This window comes from Camelina sativa, chromosome 18 (assembly GCF_030686135.1).
Source record: "Camelina sativa cultivar CO46 ecotype springtype chromosome 18, ASM3068613v1".
Taxonomy (NCBI): Eukaryota; Viridiplantae; Streptophyta; class Magnoliopsida; order Brassicales; family Brassicaceae; genus Camelina; species Camelina sativa.
Window position 1 is genome coordinate 15,117,377 of NC_141897.1, and position 21,008 is coordinate 15,138,384.

The 21,008-nt window shown below is 37.2% G+C and overlaps 7 protein-coding genes across 17 annotated transcripts; 5 read left to right on the forward strand and 2 right to left on the reverse strand.

The window, feature by feature from the left end:
- The first annotated feature begins 1,794 nt into the window (after positions 1-1,794).
- LOC104761198 (protein HOTHEAD-like) lies at positions 1,795-4,668 on the forward strand. Of its 4 annotated transcripts, XM_087499821.1 has the most exons (6): positions 1,795-1,892; positions 2,002-2,643; positions 3,185-3,585; positions 3,669-4,225; positions 4,301-4,403; positions 4,498-4,561. In XM_087499821.1, the coding sequence occupies exons 1-5, from the start codon at positions 1,805-1,807 to the stop codon at positions 4,389-4,391; spliced, it is 1,779 nt and encodes a 592-aa protein (XP_087355947.1). In that variant the 5' UTR covers positions 1,795-1,804; the 3' UTR covers positions 4,392-4,403; positions 4,498-4,561. The 4 variants fall into 4 exon arrangements, with proteins under 4 accessions (XP_087355947.1, XP_087355946.1, XP_087355948.1 ...); XM_087499820.1 differs by having other exon boundaries at positions 4,301-4,561; XM_087499822.1 differs by having other exon boundaries at positions 4,315-4,561.
- Positions 4,669-5,346: 678 nt separating this feature from the next.
- LOC104761199 (protein HOTHEAD-like) lies at positions 5,347-7,637 on the forward strand. 3 transcript variants are annotated; one of them, XM_087497472.1, is made up of 5 exons: positions 5,347-5,470; positions 5,595-6,235; positions 6,322-6,722; positions 6,827-7,320; positions 7,399-7,637. In XM_087497472.1, the coding sequence occupies exons 2-5, from the start codon at positions 5,932-5,934 to the stop codon at positions 7,481-7,483; spliced, it is 1,284 nt and encodes a 427-aa protein (XP_087353598.1). In that variant the 5' UTR covers positions 5,347-5,470; positions 5,595-5,931; the 3' UTR covers positions 7,484-7,637. The 3 variants fall into 3 exon arrangements, with proteins under 3 accessions (XP_087353598.1, XP_087353599.1, XP_087353597.1); XM_087497473.1 differs by lacking the exon at positions 5,347-5,470 and having other exon boundaries at positions 5,590-6,235; XM_087497471.1 differs by lacking the exons at positions 5,347-5,470; positions 7,399-7,637 and having other exon boundaries at positions 6,827-7,324.
- Positions 7,638-7,852: 215 nt separating this feature from the next.
- LOC104761201 (DNA-directed RNA polymerases II, IV and V subunit 6A) lies at positions 7,853-9,455 on the forward strand. The gene is made up of 6 exons (XM_010484241.3): positions 7,853-8,032; positions 8,390-8,423; positions 8,514-8,683; positions 8,898-8,949; positions 9,049-9,116; positions 9,229-9,455. Exons 1-6 carry the CDS (start codon positions 7,995-7,997, stop codon positions 9,296-9,298), a joined length of 432 nt encoding a protein of 143 aa, XP_010482543.1. The 5' UTR covers positions 7,853-7,994; the 3' UTR covers positions 9,299-9,455.
- Positions 9,456-9,460: 5 nt separating this feature from the next.
- Positions 9,461-12,066, reverse strand: LOC104761200 (protein HOTHEAD-like). 4 transcript variants are annotated; one of them, XM_010484238.2, is made up of 5 exons: positions 11,840-12,066; positions 11,091-11,732; positions 10,443-10,843; positions 9,769-10,340; positions 9,461-9,678 (listed from the first exon to the last, which is right to left on the reverse strand). In XM_010484238.2, the coding sequence occupies exons 1-5, from the start codon at positions 11,919-11,921 to the stop codon at positions 9,615-9,617; spliced, it is 1,761 nt and encodes a 586-aa protein (XP_010482540.1). In that variant the 5' UTR covers positions 11,922-12,066; the 3' UTR covers positions 9,461-9,614. The 4 variants fall into 4 exon arrangements, with proteins under 4 accessions (XP_010482540.1, XP_087355666.1, XP_087355668.1 ...); XM_087499540.1 differs by having other exon boundaries at positions 9,769-10,334; positions 11,840-12,015; XM_087499542.1 differs by having other exon boundaries at positions 9,769-10,334; positions 11,091-11,719; positions 11,840-12,004.
- Positions 12,067-14,005: 1,939 nt separating this feature from the next.
- On the forward strand, positions 14,006-15,222 carry LOC104763386 (uncharacterized). Its single transcript, XM_087498669.1, has 3 exons — positions 14,006-14,120; positions 14,406-14,624; positions 14,741-15,222. The coding sequence occupies exons 2-3, from the start codon at positions 14,424-14,426 to the stop codon at positions 14,852-14,854; spliced, it is 315 nt and encodes a 104-aa protein (XP_087354795.1). The 5' UTR covers positions 14,006-14,120; positions 14,406-14,423; the 3' UTR covers positions 14,855-15,222.
- Positions 15,069-17,233, forward strand: LOC104761203 (sorbitol dehydrogenase). Of its 3 annotated transcripts, none has more exons than XM_087498668.1 (6): positions 15,069-15,196; positions 15,574-15,772; positions 15,871-15,938; positions 16,040-16,567; positions 16,661-16,848; positions 16,942-17,233. In XM_087498668.1, the coding sequence occupies exons 2-6, from the start codon at positions 15,655-15,657 to the stop codon at positions 17,132-17,134; spliced, it is 1,095 nt and encodes a 364-aa protein (XP_087354794.1). In that variant the 5' UTR covers positions 15,069-15,196; positions 15,574-15,654; the 3' UTR covers positions 17,135-17,233. The 3 variants fall into 3 exon arrangements, with proteins under 3 accessions (XP_087354794.1, XP_087354793.1, XP_010482545.1); XM_087498667.1 differs by lacking the exon at positions 15,069-15,196 and adding an exon at positions 15,294-15,394; XM_010484243.3 differs by lacking the exon at positions 15,069-15,196 and adding an exon at positions 15,338-15,491.
- Positions 17,203-20,127, reverse strand: LOC104761202 (zinc finger CCCH domain-containing protein 63). Its single transcript, XM_087498666.1, has 9 exons — positions 19,908-20,127; positions 19,166-19,755; positions 18,715-18,804; positions 18,492-18,593; positions 18,247-18,393; positions 18,036-18,155; positions 17,897-17,956; positions 17,696-17,793; positions 17,203-17,618 (listed from the first exon to the last, which is right to left on the reverse strand). The coding sequence occupies exons 2-9, from the start codon at positions 19,730-19,732 to the stop codon at positions 17,474-17,476; spliced, it is 1,329 nt and encodes a 442-aa protein (XP_087354792.1). The 5' UTR covers positions 19,733-19,755; positions 19,908-20,127; the 3' UTR covers positions 17,203-17,473.
- Between the last annotated feature and the right edge of the window lie 881 nt (positions 20,128-21,008).

The window sequence follows — 21,008 nt, forward strand, 5'->3', positions numbered from 1 at the left end:
TCTTTTTCACGTTCTGAAGAGAAAGTTTCTAAGTCCTAGACCCTCTATATTTAAGGGATTTCGTGTCTCTCCCAAAGCTAAAAACTTTCCTAAAATCAAGAGGAAATATTCCATTTAACTTTATTCTTTGTTAAACGAATATTTCCTTTTCCATTAAATTTTCTAAATATCTTTAAGCTTCCTTTTTCATCGTGCTTTACCTCCAAGTAATTTCTCAAAACGTGCCTTAAGTATATCTTCATAAATCTTCAAAACCAAGACATACAAACAAAATCAACATGCCTCTGATTCTTTTTTATCAGACAGACGCTTGTGCATACATCAGACGCTTGTGCCGAGACAGAAGCTTGTACATAATATTTTCTACAGATTCCTGAACTTCATCTTCAACTTGAGCTTGCCCACATACACTTACACTATTTGGGTAAAGGTGCACGGTGGCGGTGGCCGAGGTTTTAAAATTATAATGACGAGTGGGACTCATAATTTTATAGGTTAGAAATTTTGCTTTTTGAAAATTATCATATTCTTAAAATATTCATTAATCCGTATGCAGTACAGAAATAGTTAATCACTCACGTTAGGGATATAGCAGTGTGAAGATATGGAGGGGTCGGTTCATTCAACAGAATGACCCGGTGCAACTAAAAAAAAATCTTATTTTTTTTATCAAATTATAAGATAAAAGAAAGTAAAATATGTCAAATAAAAAGAAAAAGAAAAGTAAAATACATTGAGTTTTGTATTTCATTGGGTTTATTCATTTGTTTATTAAGTTTGAACCTCAAAATTAAACTTAAAAATATAAATTTGAGAAGTTTTTAGATATAAATTCAGCATAATTAAATATATATATATATATATATATTATGAAAAGATCACAAAAATTTGGGCTTAATTTAATGGTCCCAGTGCAAATGCACTTGTTGCACATGTGTATCGCCAGGGCTAGATACGATAACTACATTGTATAAAGCTGGTCGGATAAACTCATATAGGTTAGATTTACTTGTCTACTCGATAGGAAAATATAGTTGGATACTACTTTGATCGCAGTGGCTCATGAGTTACGAATATGTTCGGTTAGCGCTTACCGAGTTGTGCTTGAGGCTCACCACTCTCGGTAGTAGACTACTAGTAGTAGTACAAGACGCCAACCGAATTCATAAATTTAGTCCTGTTTGATAAATTTGCAGTTAACCATACTTCACTGTCTATAAAATGATTGCTCTTCGAAACCAATCGTTTAAAGTATTGTAGCACTATGAATTAAAAACGTCGTCGAGTCGTTTAAAATATGTTTAGTTTAATTAATTAAAAGCCGACAGAATGATTTCAACTAAATACTGATTATAAATATTTTTCTCATCATCTTATTACAAAGAAAATATTGATACTTGCGTGTAATACGGGATTCACCTAATCATTGAATAGAGAGAGGCTTTGGTTTAAGACACACCATTATCATGGTCCATGGATTTGGATGCTTAAGAAGCGTGAACTTGTAATTCTTATTAATTCACAAGAATATGTTAACAACTATAAAAATGTAATAACTATATACAAATTGCATAATGCATGTGGTGTATTGTCGTATATCTCTATTGTTTTTGTATACTAATGTCAACAACATTTCTTCCGTCCTCACATGGCATATACCATTATTAGTCAATTTGTTATAGGATGACTTTATAAACAACTCTTTGCAGATCTGTCTTTGACTTTTTGTAATATACATTTAATTTACAATCGACCGTTATATAGTAATTGGCTTTGATTAGTAATATTGCACTGCCGTGGTATAATGACGATCAACTCATGTATTCATAATATATTCCGTATTATTCTCGTCGTAGTGTTCATCTTCCATGGCTCTTGTTATTCCGAGAAAGGTACAATATTGCTTTCCTATAGATACCATTCAATGTGTGATGATGATATGTTGGATTCTAGTATTCACTTCAATATTTATGTTTTTTTAATTTTGTTTTGGGCGTAAAGCCGGGCATTATACATTTATGAAAGATGCTACGTTGGCACCAAAGCTAGCTCGTTTCGACTACATAATCATCGGAGGAGGAACCGCAGGTTGTGCATTAGCCGCAACGCTCTCTCAAAACGCTAATGTTTTGGTTCTTGAACGTGGTGGCTCGCCCTATGACAATCCCACGGCCAGTGATATTGGCAACTTCGCCAACACACTCTTAAGCAACACACCGAATTCGTGGTCGCAGCTCTTCGTCTCCGAGGACGGCGTTTACAATACACGGCCACGTGTCCTCGGTGGAGGCTCGGTGATAAACGCAGGATTTTACTCGCGTGCCGGGGATGATTACGTGGAGGAAGCTGAGTGGGAGATGGATGATGTGAAAGCTGCTTACGAGTGGGTCGAGAAGAAACTTGTGTTCAAGCCACAAGTGATGGGATGGCAATCGGCACTCAAAGATGGGCTTTTGGAGGCTGGTGAATTTCCGGACAACGGTTTCACGTACGATCATATCTATGGGACAAAGATCGGTGGTACGATCTTTGATCGTGCTGGTCATAGACACACGGCGGCGGATTTGTTAGAATATGCTAATCCGGACACGACTGTTGTTTACTTGCAAGCTTCTGTTCACAAGATCCTCTTCACCACCAATGGTACTCAATTCATATTCACAATTGTTTTTTTTTTGGTTGGACATAATCACATTTGTTTTAGGGGTTTACCGAATAAACTGATTTTAATCTTTTTATTTTCTGAAAACATTTTTTTTATTGTTATATCACTTTCTAAAAGTTGTAATATAGTATTAATATATGTCTAGAGAATAAAACATAAAAATGTTATTTTCCCAGAGAAAGAAGCATTTTCTATATAAAAAAATTCATATAGAAATTAATAAGTAATTTTAAATTAAGCCAATTAATGATAGTTTGTTGAAAGAAAAGAAAAACGTGTTTTTAAACTCTAGCTAGACATTGAATTGGTTGATAGATTATGAGTTATGGTTTATGAGTACTTGGTTGATAGCTAGACATTGAATTGGTTGATAGTTAATGGTCAAGTATTAATGGACAACCTGATTTTATTGACTTTTTTTTTTTCGTTTTCACTTAATTTATGATTTAGTTAATTTAACGAATGATTCTTAGTTAAATTTACTTGAAACAAAAATCAACTTTAAAATGTATAAAACAGGTAGCCAAAAAGCAAAAGCGTACCAAGTGATATTTGAGGACGCAAATGGAGTGTTCCACAAGGTAGAGCTAGCAAATAACGCAATGAACGAAGTGATCTTGTCAGCTGGAGCCATGGGTAGTCCGCAACTGTTGATGCTGAGTGGCGTGGGTCCTGAAGCCCATCTTGCTGCTCGTGGCGTGAAACCACTCGTTCTAGACCACCCCATGGTTGGGCAGGGAATGGCTGATAATCCCCTTAACCCCTTACTCATCCCTTCTCCTCAATCTTTAGAAGTATCCCTTGTACAAGCTGTTGGGATCACAAAGTTTGATAGTTACATCGAAGGTGCAAGTGGTTTGAGTCTCTCTTTTGATTTGACCCGTAGGTTTTTCGATGGTGTTTTAAATCTTTTTAACGAGGTATATATATAACATAAATATTTTTAAAGGCTTATTATTTATAAGATTATATCTTTTTATCTAACAATGGTACGTTTATGCAGACAAGCCATACTACGTCTAGGAAAGTCCTGACCAAGTCTATCGTAAACTTTTTAAAACCCTTGGATCTTGGATTGAACGTGATGATCAATGGGGGTATAATAATCCAAAAGGTAGATGGACCAGCCTCGAGAGGACACATGGAGCTCCGGAACAGTAACCCTCACGATAACCCTTCAGTGACATTCAACTACTATCAAGAACCAGAGGATTTGAACAAGTGTGTTGAAGGGGTTGAGACCATTATTAAAGTGATAATTTCCAAGGCTTTCTCGAAGTACAAGTACCCTGGTGTGACCGTGCGTGAGCTGTTAGGTCTCATGTTGGGCCTTCCCACCAATCTGAGGCCGAGGCACTTGAGCTCAGTTTTCGACTTGAAGCAGTTTTGCATCGACACTGTGATGACTATATGGCATTACCATGGAGGTTGCCAAGTTGGAAGAGTGGTTGACAAGAATTACAATGTCATAGGCATTGATGCCTTAAGGGTCATTGATGGATCCACATTTCTTAAGTCTCCGGGGACTAATCCCCAAGCCACGGTCATGATGCTCGGAAGGTAAGCACCAAAACCATCACAATATCCATAAGGAATATATGATTATATTGTTGGAAACTGAAAAATGATTGTTAGACTACTATGTTTAGGTACATGGGGCAGAAAATTCTTAGGGAAAGGGCCGCTTTCCACGAAAAATAGCAAGAAGCCTAAGGTTCTAAATTGAGATTGTTGCTAGGTGAATTTGCATTCTTTCTGGACCAAACAATGAGAGCCCAATTGTTGTGACAAGGTTTGAAATATTTTCCTTTTTTGTTGTTGATTTGTAGTAGTTAATACATTGCATTACAAGAACCAAAAAGGGAAAGAATAAGAGAGGAGACGAAAGTTTTTGTATCTGTCAAAACTAAGACATTTAAACCACAAATCCTACCTATTAGGATTGAAATGGTATAATCTCAAACTGAGGAAATAACAAAACGAATAAGGAAGAAATCCCAAAAGAATACGAAGGTAAGACGGGCACTTCACGCTGCGTTGGTAGTTTTGTGTTGTACAAGATGTGAAGTTATTTACAAAGAACGAGAGAGTGGTGATTGATGTTGATTATTGATTTATCCTTTTAACTCAAACATTTCTTATTTACTATTTGCAAAAAAAGTGTTAATCTTTTTATTAATCTGAAGTTGCATTGTTAGCTTAAGTTGATGTCTTTCTTTGGTTTTAACTTTTAAGAGGAAGCAATAAAGACTTTAATTAGTTTAATTATGGTACGTACTGACTATTTGTTTTTCTAAAATAAACTGTTTTAAGAGAATTTTTAACTCAATGGCAAAAGTTGAATGATATTAAGAAAATAGCAATAGGAGCAGATAAATTATTTGTTAATTGTTATTTAAATTTGGACAAGTTTGGATGATTTTATATTTGATAAATTTAACGCTAATATAAAAAAATATATAGAAAATTACTCATACCGTAATAATATTTTTATGTTCCGATGTTATTTGCTACAGAAAAAAAAACTTTAGAAAACTAAGTAATAACTGTGGTTTCTTGATTTTGTGTGTGTATCTCAGTACGAAATCGTTTGGTTGTAAGAAAAAAACCCATAAATTGGGGAACTAATCAAATTTGAACAAAGGGCTCATACTTCATCTTGTTATATATAGTAGTGTTTCTTTTAATCTCCAAAAGATATAGAACATTGGGAATCTACTCTTAAACTGCGCGCAATGGATTTTCATATTTTTTGTTTTATTCTGGTCATTTTTATATTCCACAGCCCATGTTATTCCGATAAAGGTACAAATCATATATAATAGTTAATTAGTAGTTACCATTCATCATGGACAATTGGACATGTTCAATAACATGTCACTCCTGATACGTTATGTTAGTTTATAAAAATTGTCTAACGTCAAAACAGGAAATTACGGATTTATGAAAGATGCAACAGTAGCACCAACTTATGCTCGCTTCGACTACATAGTCATCGGAGGAGGAACCTCCGGTTGTGCATTAGCCGCAACGCTCTCTCAAAACGCAACGTTTTGGTTCTTGAACGCGGCGGCTCTCCTTATGACAATCTTGCGGCTACCAATATCGAAAACTTCGCCAACACACTCTTAAACACCACACCAAAAGCTTGGTCGCAGCTTTTCATATCCGAGGACGGCGTTTACAACCATCGTGCCCGCGTCCTCGGTGGAGACTCGGTGTTGAACGCTGGGTTTTACTCACGTGCCGAGGGGTCTTACGTGAAGATGGCTGGATGGGATATCGATGAAGTGGAAGCTGCTTACGAGTGGGTAGAGACGAAACTTGTGTTCAAGCCACAAGTGATGGGATGGCAATCGGCACTTAAAAATGGGCTTTTGGAAGCTGGAGTGGTTCCATACAATGGTTTCACGTACCTTCATATCAATGGGACTAAGATCGGCGGTACGATCTTTGACCCTGCCGGCCATAGACACTCAGCTGCAGATCTATTAGCGTATGCTAATCCGAACGGGATTGTTGTCTACTTGCACGCTCTTGTCCACAAGATCCTCTTCACCACCACTAGAGGTAGTTGATGTTTATATAGTTTCATATTCACATCTTGTTTTTAATTTTTTTATAAACTTTGGATATGAAAACTCTGTTTTGGACAGAAGGAGAGAGGCCTAAGGCGTCCAGAGTAATATATCAAGACGAGAATGGAGTGTTCCACAAGGCAGAGCTGGCAAAGAACGCAATGAACGAGGTGATTTTGTCTGCGGGAGCCATTGGTAGCCCGCAACTATTGATGATGAGTGGTGTGGGTCCTAAGGCTCATCTTGAGTCCCATAGGGTGGATCCGGTGGTCCTCGATCAACCCATGGTTGGGCAAGGGATGGGAGATAATCCGATGAACGCTGCGATCGTCCCTTCTCCTCAACCTGTAGAACTGTCCCTCGTACAGGTCGTTGGAATCACTAAGTTCTATGATTTCATTGAAGGAGGAAGTGGCTTAAACGTCTCTTTTAACTTGACCCATAAATTATTCGATGGTATGTTGGATCTTCTCAACCAGGTACAATATATTATAAATACACTTAAAAAGTTATTATAACTTGTTACTCAAATCATGCATGAGACTATATGTTTGCCTTTCTTCATGACGCATTATGCATGCAGAGGCTTCGATTGAACATAATTGAAAATGCGGGCGTGGTCTTCCACAAAGTAGACGGACCGGTCTCAAGAGGTTACTTAGAACTCCGGAACTTAAATCCAGACGATAACCCTTCAGTGACATTCAACTACTACCGAGAACCAGAAGATCTTAAGAGATGTGTTAAGGGACTTGAAACAATTATTAAAGTGATAAACTCTAATGCCTTCTCCAAGTACAAGTACCCAGGTGTGACGGCACGTGAGCTGCTCAATGTCATGTTGGGTCTTCCCATCAATCTGAGGCCAAGGCACGAGACCTCATTGTTCAACTTGACGCAGTTTTGCATTGACACAGTGATGACAATTTGGCATTACCATGGAGGTTGCCAAGTTGGAAGAGTAGTCGACAAGAATTACAAAGTCTTAGGCATAGATGCCTTAAGGGTCATTGATGGATCCACATTTCTCAAGTCTCCGGGGACTAATCCACAAGCCACGGTCATGATGCTCGGAAGGTAAAGTACGCTGATACCAAATGATCATGTATGATTCTTGGAGAGATATATATGATTGTTGGAGTGTTATATGTGTAGGTACATGGGGCAAAGGATTCTTCGAGAGAGAGCTGCTTTTCGAGGAAAATATTATGATTATTCGATCGTTTCTCCAACTAAATGAGACCAGTATTGGCTATTCATCGTCCAAAGAAGAAACTCTAAAATATTCCTTTGTTTTCTCCAATCAGAGACCGTAAAGCAGAATCAGTACTGTATATTGTATCACATATTTTCATGAATAAATAACATATACTAATACTGATTTTACGAATAAATAAGATCAAAAATCTAGTTAAATCAATTTCACAAATACAAATATAATTCCAGGTCAGTTTACATCAATGTGTGTGTCACCCACCATACTACACAAAATATATACATACTTGCTGAAGCTATAACTCGATGCTCATATGCACCGACCACGATCTGGGCTTATATGGGCCTAAATTGGGCTTGAAATAAAATGGTCCGAATATACGGTTCAATAAGTAAACCGGAATAAATATCAATTTATTCAGAGTGGTGGGGTCAACTCAACGCAAACGCATTCTCTCTCTCCATCGTCAACGATTTGTTAGGGTTTATCATCGAGGCGGAGGAGGAGAAGCGATTTCTTAAAAAAATCGACTCTAATGGCTGACGAAGATTACAACGAAGTCGATGACTTGGGGTATGTAATTCTCCTCTCCTGCTCTCTCTCCGTTTCCTTATGTGTATTCATTATTTCTGTGACTCGATTTCAAAAAGATTCGATTTTTTTTTTTCTCTCGACGAATTCGTAAACGATTCAGAGCAGAATTTGGATTAGTCTATTGTCTCTAAATTAACAGTTTTTATAAATGGGTTTCTCTCGATGAAACCTTAGCTTCGGTTTTGTTCGGCTTAGCATTTAAGGTAGAAACCCTAGTTTCATCGGCGTTTGATTGAGAAAAAAGCGACTTTGTTTTGTTACTATCTAAGCTTTTTTCTAGTGAAATCTCAGACTGGTTTCTTGCTAATTGTTTGATTGTGGGACTTTCAATTGCAGATATGAGGATGAGCCAGTGGAGCCAGAGATTGAAGTAAGCTAAAGTTTCTTTCTTTGTAGAAGAGACATTGATGTTGCTTATTATTATACAACCTTCTGTTTCTGATTGTTGTTGTGTGTGTAGGAAGGAGTAGAGGAAGATGCTGATATGAAAGAGGAGGATATCAATGGTGAGCCAATTGAAACAGAAGATAAGGTTGAAACGGAAGCTGTACAACGTCCACGGAAAACGTCCAAGTTTATGACCAAGTATGAGCGTGCACGTATCCTCGGTACTCGTGCTTTGCAGATTAGGTATGGTTCTTTGGTTTCTTCCCCTTCAAATTTCATGAGTATCACATTCACAACTATGTACTCCTTATCTAGGAGATCTTCATTTTGTCAAGAAATTATCATCATTTTTGTAAAAACCTTGTTGAGAGTACTTGGGTTAGTTAGACTTAGAACAATCTTTTGTACTGTCAAGAAGGCTCGAAAAGTTTGATTTACTGGTTTTTGTCTGATACAGCATGAATGCTCCTGTCATGGTCGAACTAGAGGGTGAGACTGATCCACTTGAGGTATGTTATTTCCTTGTTGTTGTTTTCTGACATGTTCTGTATGTCAGTAAACTTATATTATTCGAAGGCTTGAGCTAATTTATTATGATTTGGCTGTAGATTGCAATGAAGGAGCTTAGGCAAAGGAAGATTCCATTCACTATCAGACGCTATCTACCTGATGGGAGGTGAGCATTGCAACAATCTTAATCAAAAATTCAGAGTTTTTGAGCTTATATTCTTCTCTATCTTCACTTGATCTCTTCTTTTCTTGTGACTAACTGTATGACTCTGAATCAGTTTCGAGGAATGGGGAGTTGATGAACTGATCGTTGAAGACTCGTGGAAGCGTCAAGTCGGTGGTGATTGAGAATCTGACCAGAGAGTGAGAGAGAGAGAGAACTCTGTATGTATTTTGCTTGCTTTTGCCCTCATATGGATGTTAAATCTCTAATACTTTAATTACTGAAACTTATGTGTACTGCCGACTTAGTTGTTGGTTTTAATATTCCGAGACTTTGCAAAAACCAGAAGTCCCAAAGTTCAGTAGTTCCAGCATTATTATACATAATAGAAACAGAACATGGACAGATGTACACATTCAGCCTATTTAAGTTCATCATACATTTGATTAAATCAATTCCAAGATCAAGATTTTTTCAAAGTAAATGTCTCTAAGTAATATCTTATGATTCATCATCCTTTTTGCGGTAAGTTGCCCTCTCTTGAAGAATCCTTTGGCCCATATACCTACACACATAACATCAAAACAATCATTTAATCAAATCTTCAACATATGTTGGATCATTCGATCATTTGTTTTATGCATTTATGATCTACCTTCCAAGCATCATAACCGTAGCTTGAGGATTAGTCCCAGGAGACTTTAGAAATGTGGATCCATCAATGACCCTTAATGAATCGAGCCCTAAGACCCTGTAATTCTTGTCGACCACTCTTCCAACTTGGCAACCTCCATGGTAATGCCAAATAGTCATCACAGTGTCAATGCAAAACTGCTTCAAATTGAATGCTGAGGTTAAGTGCCTCGGCCTTAGATTGGTGGGAACGCTAAGTATTAAATCGAGCAGGCCTTTTATGGTCGCGTCCGGGTACTTGAATTTGGAGAATGCCTTGGAATTAATCACTTTAATAATGATGTTGATCCCTTCAACACACTTCTTTAGATCCTCTGGATCTTGATAGTAGTTAAACCTCACTGAAGGATTATCATCTGGATTTGTGTTCCTAAGCTCCAAATGACCTCTTGAGACCGGTCCCGCGATTTTCTGGAGGATCAAACCGGCTCTCGTGGTCGCATTCAATAGAGGATCCATGGATTTGAAAAAATCTGTAATGGATTGGGTTGACAATGTTGGAGATGTGGTACTAGCAGTACGACTTGCCTGCATCTTACACAACGAAAGAAGACAAATTTAACATATAGTTTCATGGATATAAATAACAAAGTTATATAATAACTTTGAGTGTGTAAATAATATAATATGTTATACCTCGTTGAGATAATTCAAAACACCATCGAAAAATTTACGGGTCCAACTATAAGTGAAGATGACGCCACTTGCTCCTTCAATGTAACTATCAAACTTTGTGATTCCAACGACTTGTATTAGAGAAACCTCGACGGGCGTAGGAGAAGGAATAAAGATTGCATTCATCGGATTATCTCCCATCCCTTGCCCTACCATCGGATGATCTAAGACCACCGGTTTAATCCCGTGAGCCGCGAGATGAGCCGTGGGACCTATACCGCTCAGCATCAACAACTGCGGGCTCCCGATAGCACCCGCCGACAATATCACCTCGTTCATTGCGTTCTTCTCTAACTCTACCTTGTGTAACACTCCGTTGGCGTCTTGAAATATAACTCCGTATGCTTTTGGCCTTGGCCTTCCTGTCCAAAACGTAGTTTTTGTATCTTTTAGTGGAAGTGGACATATAAAACCAAACCAAACTAAATCTAAACTGTATAGTGTATAGATGACTACCCCAATTATACTTAAAGCTCTCATTTTTTAATCTACAACAGCTTAATATGGTTTATATGACCACCCTAATTATATATGACCGTTTCTACAAATAATATAACAAAGAAAAATACAAAAAAACAAAAAAAACAAATGTGTAAAAGAATCAAATACCTTTGGTGGTGAAGAGAATCTTGTGAACAGAAGCGTGCAAGTAGACAACAATGGTCTCCGGCTTAGCATATTCCAACAAATCAGCCGCAGTGTGTCTATGACCAGCACGGTCAAATATCGTACCACCGACCTTAGTCCCGTTGATATGATCGTACGTGAAACCATTATACGGAAACTCACCAGCCTCTAAAAGCCCATCTTTTAACGCCGTTTGCCATCCCATCATGGGCGGTTGAAACGCTATTTTTTTCTCGACCCACTCGTAAGCAGCTTCAACTTCATCGCTCTTCCACTCAGCCTCCTTCACGTACTCATCTCCCGCACGTGTGTAGAACCCGGCGTTTAACACCGAGCCTCCACCGAGGACGCGGGCACGTGTGTTGTAAACTCCGTCCTCGGATACAAAAAGCTGCGACCACGATTTGGGTGATGTGTTTGAGAGTGTGTTGGCGAAGTTTCCGATATCTGTGGCCGTCGGATTATCGTAAGGAGCGCCGCCTCGTTCGAGAACCAAAACGCTAGCGTTTTGAGATAGCGTTGCGGCTAACGCGCAACCGGAGGTTCCTCCTCCGATGATTATGTAGTCGAACCGAGCGAACATTGGTGCAAGTATTGCATCTTTCATAAAACTGTAATAGCCAGCTTCACGTAAAAAAATAATAATTTTCACGATTTATTAATACGATAAGTTTCAAATGCTAATTAATATACATCGTCACACATTGAGTGATACGTAAAAAAAACAATACCTTGATCTGGAAAACACAAGGCATGGGAGATGAATGTTACAACGAGAACAATGCGACCTAACCATAATATTTGTAAACCCATTACGGTGAAAGATTATGTTTGAATATTTTATATTTAGATTAGAACAAAAAAATAAGAATAGGTTTGATGGAGTTTATATAATAAGATGATGCATGAGCCTCTTTTCGTTCGTCTTTATGAGAGGAAGCTTTTATGGTTCACCAACACTTATTTATTGGTCCTAGATTCATACAAAGATTTTAGGGTCTTGGTTAATTTTTTTATTTTTATTTTTAAATTAAAGAAGGGATGTTCTTGTTTCTAGTTATGTGAATCTTTGCAACTATATAAATTTCCCCAATCGTAATATATATGAAGTCATAAAAGTAGTATTAATGGTCGATGAAAGTCGTGACTCATCAACAATTAGAATTTGTTTATTCTCTTACATGTAAAGATTTTATCCCAACTACCACTAATGAGTAATGACAATATGCATAAAAAATCTTAGTGCACTACTTCTTTTTACAAATTACATACCACAAAAGAAGACATTTGAAACACATTTTGCATGTATTTTATAGCAATATAGGTTTAAGAACTTTGATAGTTATTCAATCATTAATATGTAGATCTACATAAAGACCTTGAAAAATGGTTGTAGATTTTAGAGTTGATTATGGTTTAAGTTTCTCCAAAAATCTACTTAATAGCTAGCCAATCAAGATTTTGAGAAAAGTGAATTTCTTATTAAATAGGAAATATATATTTTGATGGTTTTTGTCAATTTTCAAAGAAAAACTAAAATCTATATTTCATTAGCTTTATCTTTCTAAGGTAACTTGACTTTTTGATATTTTTTCTTCATTTATTTTTTCTTAAAAAAAAGTTACCAAAAAATCTAAAATCCAAAAACAAAAAAAAAAACAAAAAAATCCAAAAACCATTGAAAAATCATGACCAAAATAGTTAAAATACAATGATAGTTTTATGTGTAAATTTGTATATTTAAACAGTACTATTCAAAATGTGCTATCTATCTACCCGAATTCCATAAATTTATTACGAAATACATAATAAGCAGTTGCCAGTTGGGGAATGTACTAATGTCCCTTGTTAAGAGAAATAAGAGTTAATGAGTTATGCAAAAGTCACTTAATTGCTAATTTTGTTATAAGTTTGAACTTGGTATGTGTCTAAGACTGAGAGCATAACAAAGTTCACAACACCGTCAAAAATAGAAAGAAGTTAGCTCTAACTACGGACTGCCCACTACTTTGTTTATATATAAGGGATACGTTTATTCAATTCTCTTCAATACTAAGTTTTTGCTTATAAAAAACGTGCATTTTTCATTAACTGGATTATATAGTAATCTATTCATAGGAATGTTTATGAGTTATGATGGATTTAGTGGTTCAGGGATCTAAACGTATCGAGTAACGTTGGAATGACATCTACCAATCGATCTATCTAACTTTTCTGAGCCTACCTTTTGTTGCCGGGTCTCAATTTACTGATTTTTTTTTTTTTTGAAATTTTAATTTCTTTGTTTTCTTGTTTCTCTTCTTTTGTTTTCAATTCTCTTTTTATTTTTAGTGGATTTTTTTCCAAAACTTCAAGTTATTTGTTAAGTTTTATGGATTTTCACAAAATGAGTGGACTACTGGACTGACATATTTTTTACACGATATATCTCTTTTAATTTCTACGAAAAGCCTTAGAATTGCTGAAAGAAAGGTTATGAAAACCGCCAACTACAGGTTTTTTACAAATACAACCATCGATTACTCTTGATGGTGTAACTTTCCCCATAGTCTTTTTTTTTTAAAAAGTTCCCCATAGTCTTTCTTTCAGTGGAATAAAAAAAAATCATCTTTCACTCCTCCATCTTTGCATAAAAGTAAAAGAATTTGTGAGTATTGAGAGGAATAAGGGAAGATTTTACCAAGCGTCGATAGCTCAACTGGTAAAGAACCGAGATATTGCACTTCGGAAGGGATCATATAAAACGATTTGGTCCGTGTCATAAGGGTATGTACTAGCCTACGTCCATAACCTTCAAAAAAAAAAAGGAAAAATTTCAAATCTCTTTAGTTGCAACTTACAAGAGGAAAGAGCAGGCCAAGTTTTGGGCTGATTATTACTCAACCTTTTGGGCTTATGCTGCTTCTATAAGCCCATTACGTAATTTAGTTAAAGTTTCGCTTCTTCTTCTTCTTCTTCTTCACTTCCGATTTCTACTTTATCCGATCAGATCAGCGCCGGCGAGAATCTAGAGTAAGCTTCTTCTTCTACTGAACAAGCTCGATTTTAACTATCCTTAAGATTTATTAGTATCTCAATTCGATCTCGATTACGTTCAGTCATCGTTTCAAACTTTTGTTTCGATTTGTCCATTTTGCTGTGGGATTTTGAACTCGTTAGTCTGTTGATTTTGATCTTAATCAGTTAACTAGCTATGTTAATCGAACTAGAATGAGATTATCTGATAGTACAGTGAAATCGATTTGGAGTCGTAACCCTAATTTATTTATGTGTGTGTATTTGAAATGTGTTTATAAGGTGAAGAAGAAGAAGAAGATGAGTGGTGAAGTTGTTAAAGCTGCTAAAGTATACCGTGACCTACTCAAAGCAGTGGTGAAACATATTGGTAAAGAAGACCACAAGTCTCATTTCATAGACTTTGTTAAGCAAGAGTTTAGGAACAATGCTGCAAACTCGGAGAAGATGAACCTCGCCCGCAACTACGCTTATCTTCTCAATAGCATTCATTCTCACAAGGTGAAGTCTTTTTTAATGGTTTGGTCTTAATCACATTGGCATTTGTGTTTTGGAAAGCATGATCTATATATCTAACTGATCAATGTAAACTTGGATATGTAAACTTGTTGTTGTAGGAATTGCTGTTCTCATACAACATTGCGGTTGATAGAACTGAAGAAATGAAACGTGTGCTTAATAAATCTGCAGCGAGTGTAGGTCTTCGTCTTCCCGAGGTTTACGAGTCTTGATGATATGCAATGCTTACGCGTTCGTTCCTCTCTTTGTCTTTCTTGGAGATGAGCTGTTCTGGCTGGTTTCTTCACTTCTTTGGACAGATCTTGGGTTAATTTTTTTGAATAAATGTGATACTAGATGTTTGCCAGAGAGCTCTTTCCTTTAAGCCTCTTGAGTATTGACAAACCCGAGATGTGCGGGTTACAATTTTTGTTGTGTTGTACCTCATTCGTATTGGCTGCTGAGCAATATGTGTACCAAGAACATATTTTTGTTCTTGATATCTTGGGAGGAAGCCACCAAAGTGAGAGAACTCAGTAGCAATTGCAAATTCTGATATAAAGACGGCAGCCAAAGTAAATGAAAATAATCTTCCTTAAAATCTTCTTGTTCTCCTGTAATCAAACTAGTTTTTTTGAATTCATTAATATGCTCTTCTGATATTGCTAAATGTTATCCACTGCATAAGAGACCATTGATTACTTGAAAGCTATTTTGAGGCACTTGTTCTTATCATGTCTATATTTGGATGAAGAGTAGAAAATGCCAAAATGGTAAACGAAGATTATGATGAGAAAGTAGATATTACTAACCATCGGGGTTTTATCCAAAATATCTAAAAGCCACCCACCGCTTGTGTTTGCTTATCTGGTTCTTGTTTGTTTTTCTCTATTTATTTATTTAGTGGGGACTTCGATGCTGACCCTTTTATTTTCTTAATCATTCTTGTAAGGCTCTGGTTCTGGTAGCTTTGGCTTAATCTAATAGCTGAGATCAATAGAGAGCTTTGAGCTGAGCATAGCAGAGAAGAGTTATGGGGAAAGGAGGGATGTCTCACGGAGAAGGCTCAAAGGTTGGAGAAGAGAACATGGCTGCTTGGTTGGTTGGTATCAATACCCTTAAGATCCAACCTTTTCCTCTTCCTTCTGTTGGTAAGACAATAATTTTCTCTGGGATTTAATTTAATTGGATTGTCCTGTTATCTTTGGTCCAAAGCCATGGAAACTGATAGATTTATGTTCATACAAAGGTCCTCATGATGTGAGAGTTAGGATGAAAGCTGTTGGTATTTGTGGAAGTGATGTTCATTACCTTAAGGTACTTGTGATATAATCAGAGAGAATCTTTGGTTCTTTTCTTTGATTTTTTTATGGCTCTTGACATTGGTTTTTGATTGGTGTAAATGTTACAAAACATAGACCATGAGATGTGCGGATTTTGTGGTGAAAGAACCGATGGTGATGGGACATGAATGTGCTGGGATCATTGAAGAAGTAGGTGAAGAAGTGAAACATCTAGTGGTTGGTGACCGTGTTGCTCTTGAACCTGGGATCAGTTGTTGGAGATGCAATCTCTGCAGGGAAGGAAGATACAACCTTTGTCCAGAGATGAAGTTCTTTGCAACCCCACCAGTTCATGGCTCTCTAGCTAACCAAGTAGTTCACCCTGCGGAGCTATGCTTCAAATTGCCTGAGAATGTGAGTTTGGAGGAAGGAGCAATGTGTGAACCACTAAGTGTTGGTGTGCATGCATGTCGTCGAGCTGAGGTCGGCCCTGAAACAAATGTCTTGGTAATGGGAGCTGGACCTATTGGCCTTGTCACCATGTTGGCCGCTCGGGCTTTCGGTGTGCCTAGAATTGTTATTGTGGATGTTGATGAGAACCGTTTATCTGTAGCCAAACAGCTCGGTGCAGATGGGATTGTTCAAGTGACAACAAGCTTAGAGGTTCTTTACACTTTTTTTTACTTGTCAATCTTTCTGAAACATATGTGTGCTCATTGTCTAAAGATAAGAACCCGTCCCCTTTCACTTTTGCAGGATGTTGGTTCTGAGGTTGAACAAATCCAGAAAGCTATGGGGTCAAACATTGATGTGACATTCGATTGTGCGGGTTTTAACAAAACCATGTCGACAGCATTAGCAGCCACTCGGTGTGGTGGTAAAGTCTGTCTTGTTGGAATGGGTCATGGTATAATGACTGTCCCTCTCACTCCTGCAGCTGCAAGGTAACCTCTTTTGAGTTTTTACAATAACCATTAAAGTAAGAAACTCTGAAAACCATCGCATGATCCACAAGTAAATGTGTTATTTTGAGACAGGGAGGTAGATGTGGTAGGTGTATTCAGGTACAAGAACACATGGCCTTTGTGTCTTGAGTTCCTGACAAGTGGTAAGATTGATGTAAAGCCACTCATAACCCACAGATTCGGTTTCTCTCAGAAGGAAGTGGAAGACGCCTTTGAAACCAGTGCTCGTGGGAGCAATGCCATCAAAGTTATGTTCAATCTCTGAAAACAATCTATGCTTTCTGAGTTTCTGTAATAATGATGCTTCTGTAACTTTGTTATCAACTCTGAATCTCTCATGAATAGATAAATCCATTATGACAAATTGACCATACAATCCAAGCGTTACAAGACAAATGCTGAAATTGGACAAAAAAGGACTTAAATTCTCCCAATTCTGCCTCAAAACTCCCAACATGAGAAGATCTTAGCCACTGTCCATCTCATCAGACCTTGGCTTCTACTAAGAGGACCTCAACAAGAAATAAAAATTTCCAACAGATCCATATATAATGGTACAAGAAAACCGTAGAAAACAACTCTTTGACGATCGCATCAAACTTTCTCAAGACGAAGCCGTGGTTGGTTCAGTGCACCATTTCCACACTTTAACTTGACCAGTGCCGTCACCCGTGAAAAATATGCCCCCGGGACCTATCTGGATCGCTCGTATCTCTTGCTTTGCAAAGATTTTTCCCCTCTCCGTAAATCTAATGAACGAAGCTAAGCTTATCAGAAAACGAGGAGGAATTGAAGAATTGAGACAAAAAAAAGTTGCAAGTCTTACGATGGTAAGTCGTAGAGGCGCAAGGTATTGTCGTTGCAAGAGCATAACAAAACTGGCTTGGCTTCTGCATCATGTACACCACATAGAGCTAACACTCCCTGAATCCAGTTTAGACATTGCCAAAATTTATTAGTTAATAGTTACATTACATATAGATTAGGATCATAAAAGAGGATAACACATTCATAAGAGACACCATACATGTTCTTCTTTGTGAGTGTATGTCACTTCCAAGTTGCCACCTTCGCCTGCAGCCCATATCTACAGCGGAAAAACACATCAACAAGAGAAGAACGAAATTTCCAAGAAAAGTTATGAAGTTAAAGAAAGAAGAATTAACCTTAACAGTGTTGTCCAATGAACAAGACAAGAGAAACTGATCCCAGCAAATGAGAGACATCACAACTGATGTATGATCCGTGAGTGTTTGTATACACTGAAGATTATCCAAGCTCCAAACCTATATTAAACAAAGAACATATAAACCAAAGAGATTAGCTCAAACGAACAAAAAAGGGAGTTTTAAATTCAATGATGATATAAGTACTTACTTTTATAGATTTGTCCATGGAACCCGAATAAAGTCTGTTTGCCCCAACGTATAATGTAACAACTGCAAGTGTGTGGCCTGTCAGTGACGCCGCTGGTTCAAAGCAGTTAGTGGCAGTATTATATCTCCATGCCAAAATAGAGCCATCCTGAATATAAAGTAAAGAGCTTGTGACTTACTATACCAAAAGCCGCCATATTTCGCAGAGATTTCAGTACACAAAAACAAAATCACTTGGAATTTTACCTGTGTACCAGCGAAGAGAAGATCAGTTCCCACAACAAGAGAATAGACTTGGCCAACAGGTCCATTTAGACTCTGGTCTGCATTGGTTTCAATATTCCACGCCTGTATCAACAACAATGAGTCAATGAGATATTACCCAACAAGCATCTAAGAAGGGTTCCTCGATATCTATTGTGACAGTCAAAGAAAAGTAATGCTAAGAGGAATCCTACTGAGAACTTGCCTTAACAAGATTTGGCATGCCAACCAATAGCCACGGCCCTTCACTAAGCACACAGCCAACTTCCCCACCAAGTTTGAGTACTCCTGTACACTAATCAAAGAGAAAACAACAAATCCACAGTAAGTAAACTTGATAAAGACTTTCACAAGTTCGGTAATGCAATCCTCATCTACGATCAGGATCACCGAATTAGACACTTCTTTTCCTAATGTGACAACTAAGACACCAAGTGCCATCAGTATATCTGTACTCATTACTCTACTTGTGACAAAATTACATTCTCTTGAGTCACTCTACATCTTAACCAAACAATGATAACTATTCGTTAAACAATCCATTCAACAAGAACATCCACTGGTTCGCCTAATGCCTAATGCCTAATGCCTAACTAAGCAAATCTATCATTGAGGAAAGCTTAAAGCAAAAAAAGGTCCACTAAGCAAAACCATACCTGTCCAGAAGCACAATCCCAAACACGCAAGGACTCATCTTTACTCCCAGTATAAAGTTTATCAGACCCAGAAGGCAAAGCAATACCACTAACAAGCTTCTCATGACCATCAAGCTGAGTCAACAACGAGAAGCTATCTCCTTTACTCCAACAATGCAAGTATCTACATTTATCACCATAACTGCAATTCCCATCTACCCAAAAGTTGCAAACTTTCTCAGTCTTCGTCACCGTTCTGTTCCCACCAAACCTCCCCCAGCTACTACTCGAGTTCCCATTAAACCCAGGTCCTCTCCGGTGACTCGGACCCGCAAAACCAGATTCCTCAGCTACCCTTTTGTTCGTATAACCCGGACCCTGACCTTGACCCGGACCAGGACCCGGTAATTCTCTATGTAGATAAGGGCAAGGAGAACGATTACAACGCCCAGCTCGCCAATGGAAACAAACCTTTTGTCTTGTATCCGTTGGTGCCATCGAACGATTTGACCCACCGCCACCACCGCCTCCGCCGCCGCCGAGTCTATTGAAGACTCGTTTGTTTCCTCCGTTCAAATCAAAATCCATGCTTTTTTTTTTGCCTTCTCTCTCTATATATAGATTACAACAACAACACCAGCAACGGAGACAAATTAATACAAGAAAGAACAGGACTTTAGCTCTATAGGTTGTTTCAAAACCTGATCACGTATAGATTAAATCAAGCGGCAAAATTGGAGAAAACCCTAGAAAAGTTAATTACCAAAAGAAAAAAAGAATCTCGAACAAGTAGTGATGAAATTTTAAAAATTTGGGATTGTTGTGAATGTGTGAACTGTGAATTTAAATGAATGGAGAGAAACTTGAAGTAGATTTGGATTTTGGTTTATAAGCTTTTCGGGGATCTTCGTGGAGAGGACAAGAACTAGTAGAGAGAGAGAGAAGAAAGAAAGTGAAACACCAGTCGCGTCAGCTTGACGTCTATTGTGTAATTATAATTTTACCCCTATAATGGGTCTATTTTACATAATTACTTTTTTTAATGTTTAATCTCGGTTGATACCGGTTCTGATTTAGACCGGAACAACAAAACCCGGTTGATTTGAGAAAGTTCATTGACTTTTTTAGGTCTTTTGAACTTTTTGGTATACAATTTTTTATTGCTCTTTCCTTAGATTTTTTTTTTAAGATCATAACAAGTTGTTTTTAACATTCTTTACTATTTTGTAAAATAATATTTTATAATTATTTTATAAATATTATTTTACAATAATCTACTCAACTCAAAGAGAGGAAGAATTTAGCGAGGGGAGACTTGTTTTTTGTTTAAAAAACAAAAAGTAAAACGGTAGCAAGTAATACCTCTTTTTTTTAGTGTGGTAAAATGGCCCAAATCAATCCATACTATTTGTGCTTTTTCATACCCAATCTATAATACCCTGTATTTATCAACCTAAAAACTGACTAATAATTCAAATTTCCTACCTAAATTTTATAAATTTAGCCAACCGACGTGGGATAGTATATCGAATAGGCTCCCTAACCACTTGGATACATCAACGTTTTTGAATATTATGAACAAAGATGTATAATATTGTCTTTCTTCTTCCTTCTTCTTCTTCCTCCTTCACACATGGAAAGAGAACAACGATCAGAAGCAATTCGTCTAGGGTTATTTATACGGTTGATTCGTCTCTCCTATCACCTACGTTCTAATTTTTATTTTGTGTGAAGTTCCATGAATTTTGTAAAACCCAGATCTGGATTTTGTAATCTTTGCTCTATTTTTAGTTTATTATAGAGCGTTTGCACATATAAACAAATTATAAACGAATCGATTCAAATAATATTTTCAAATAATGTT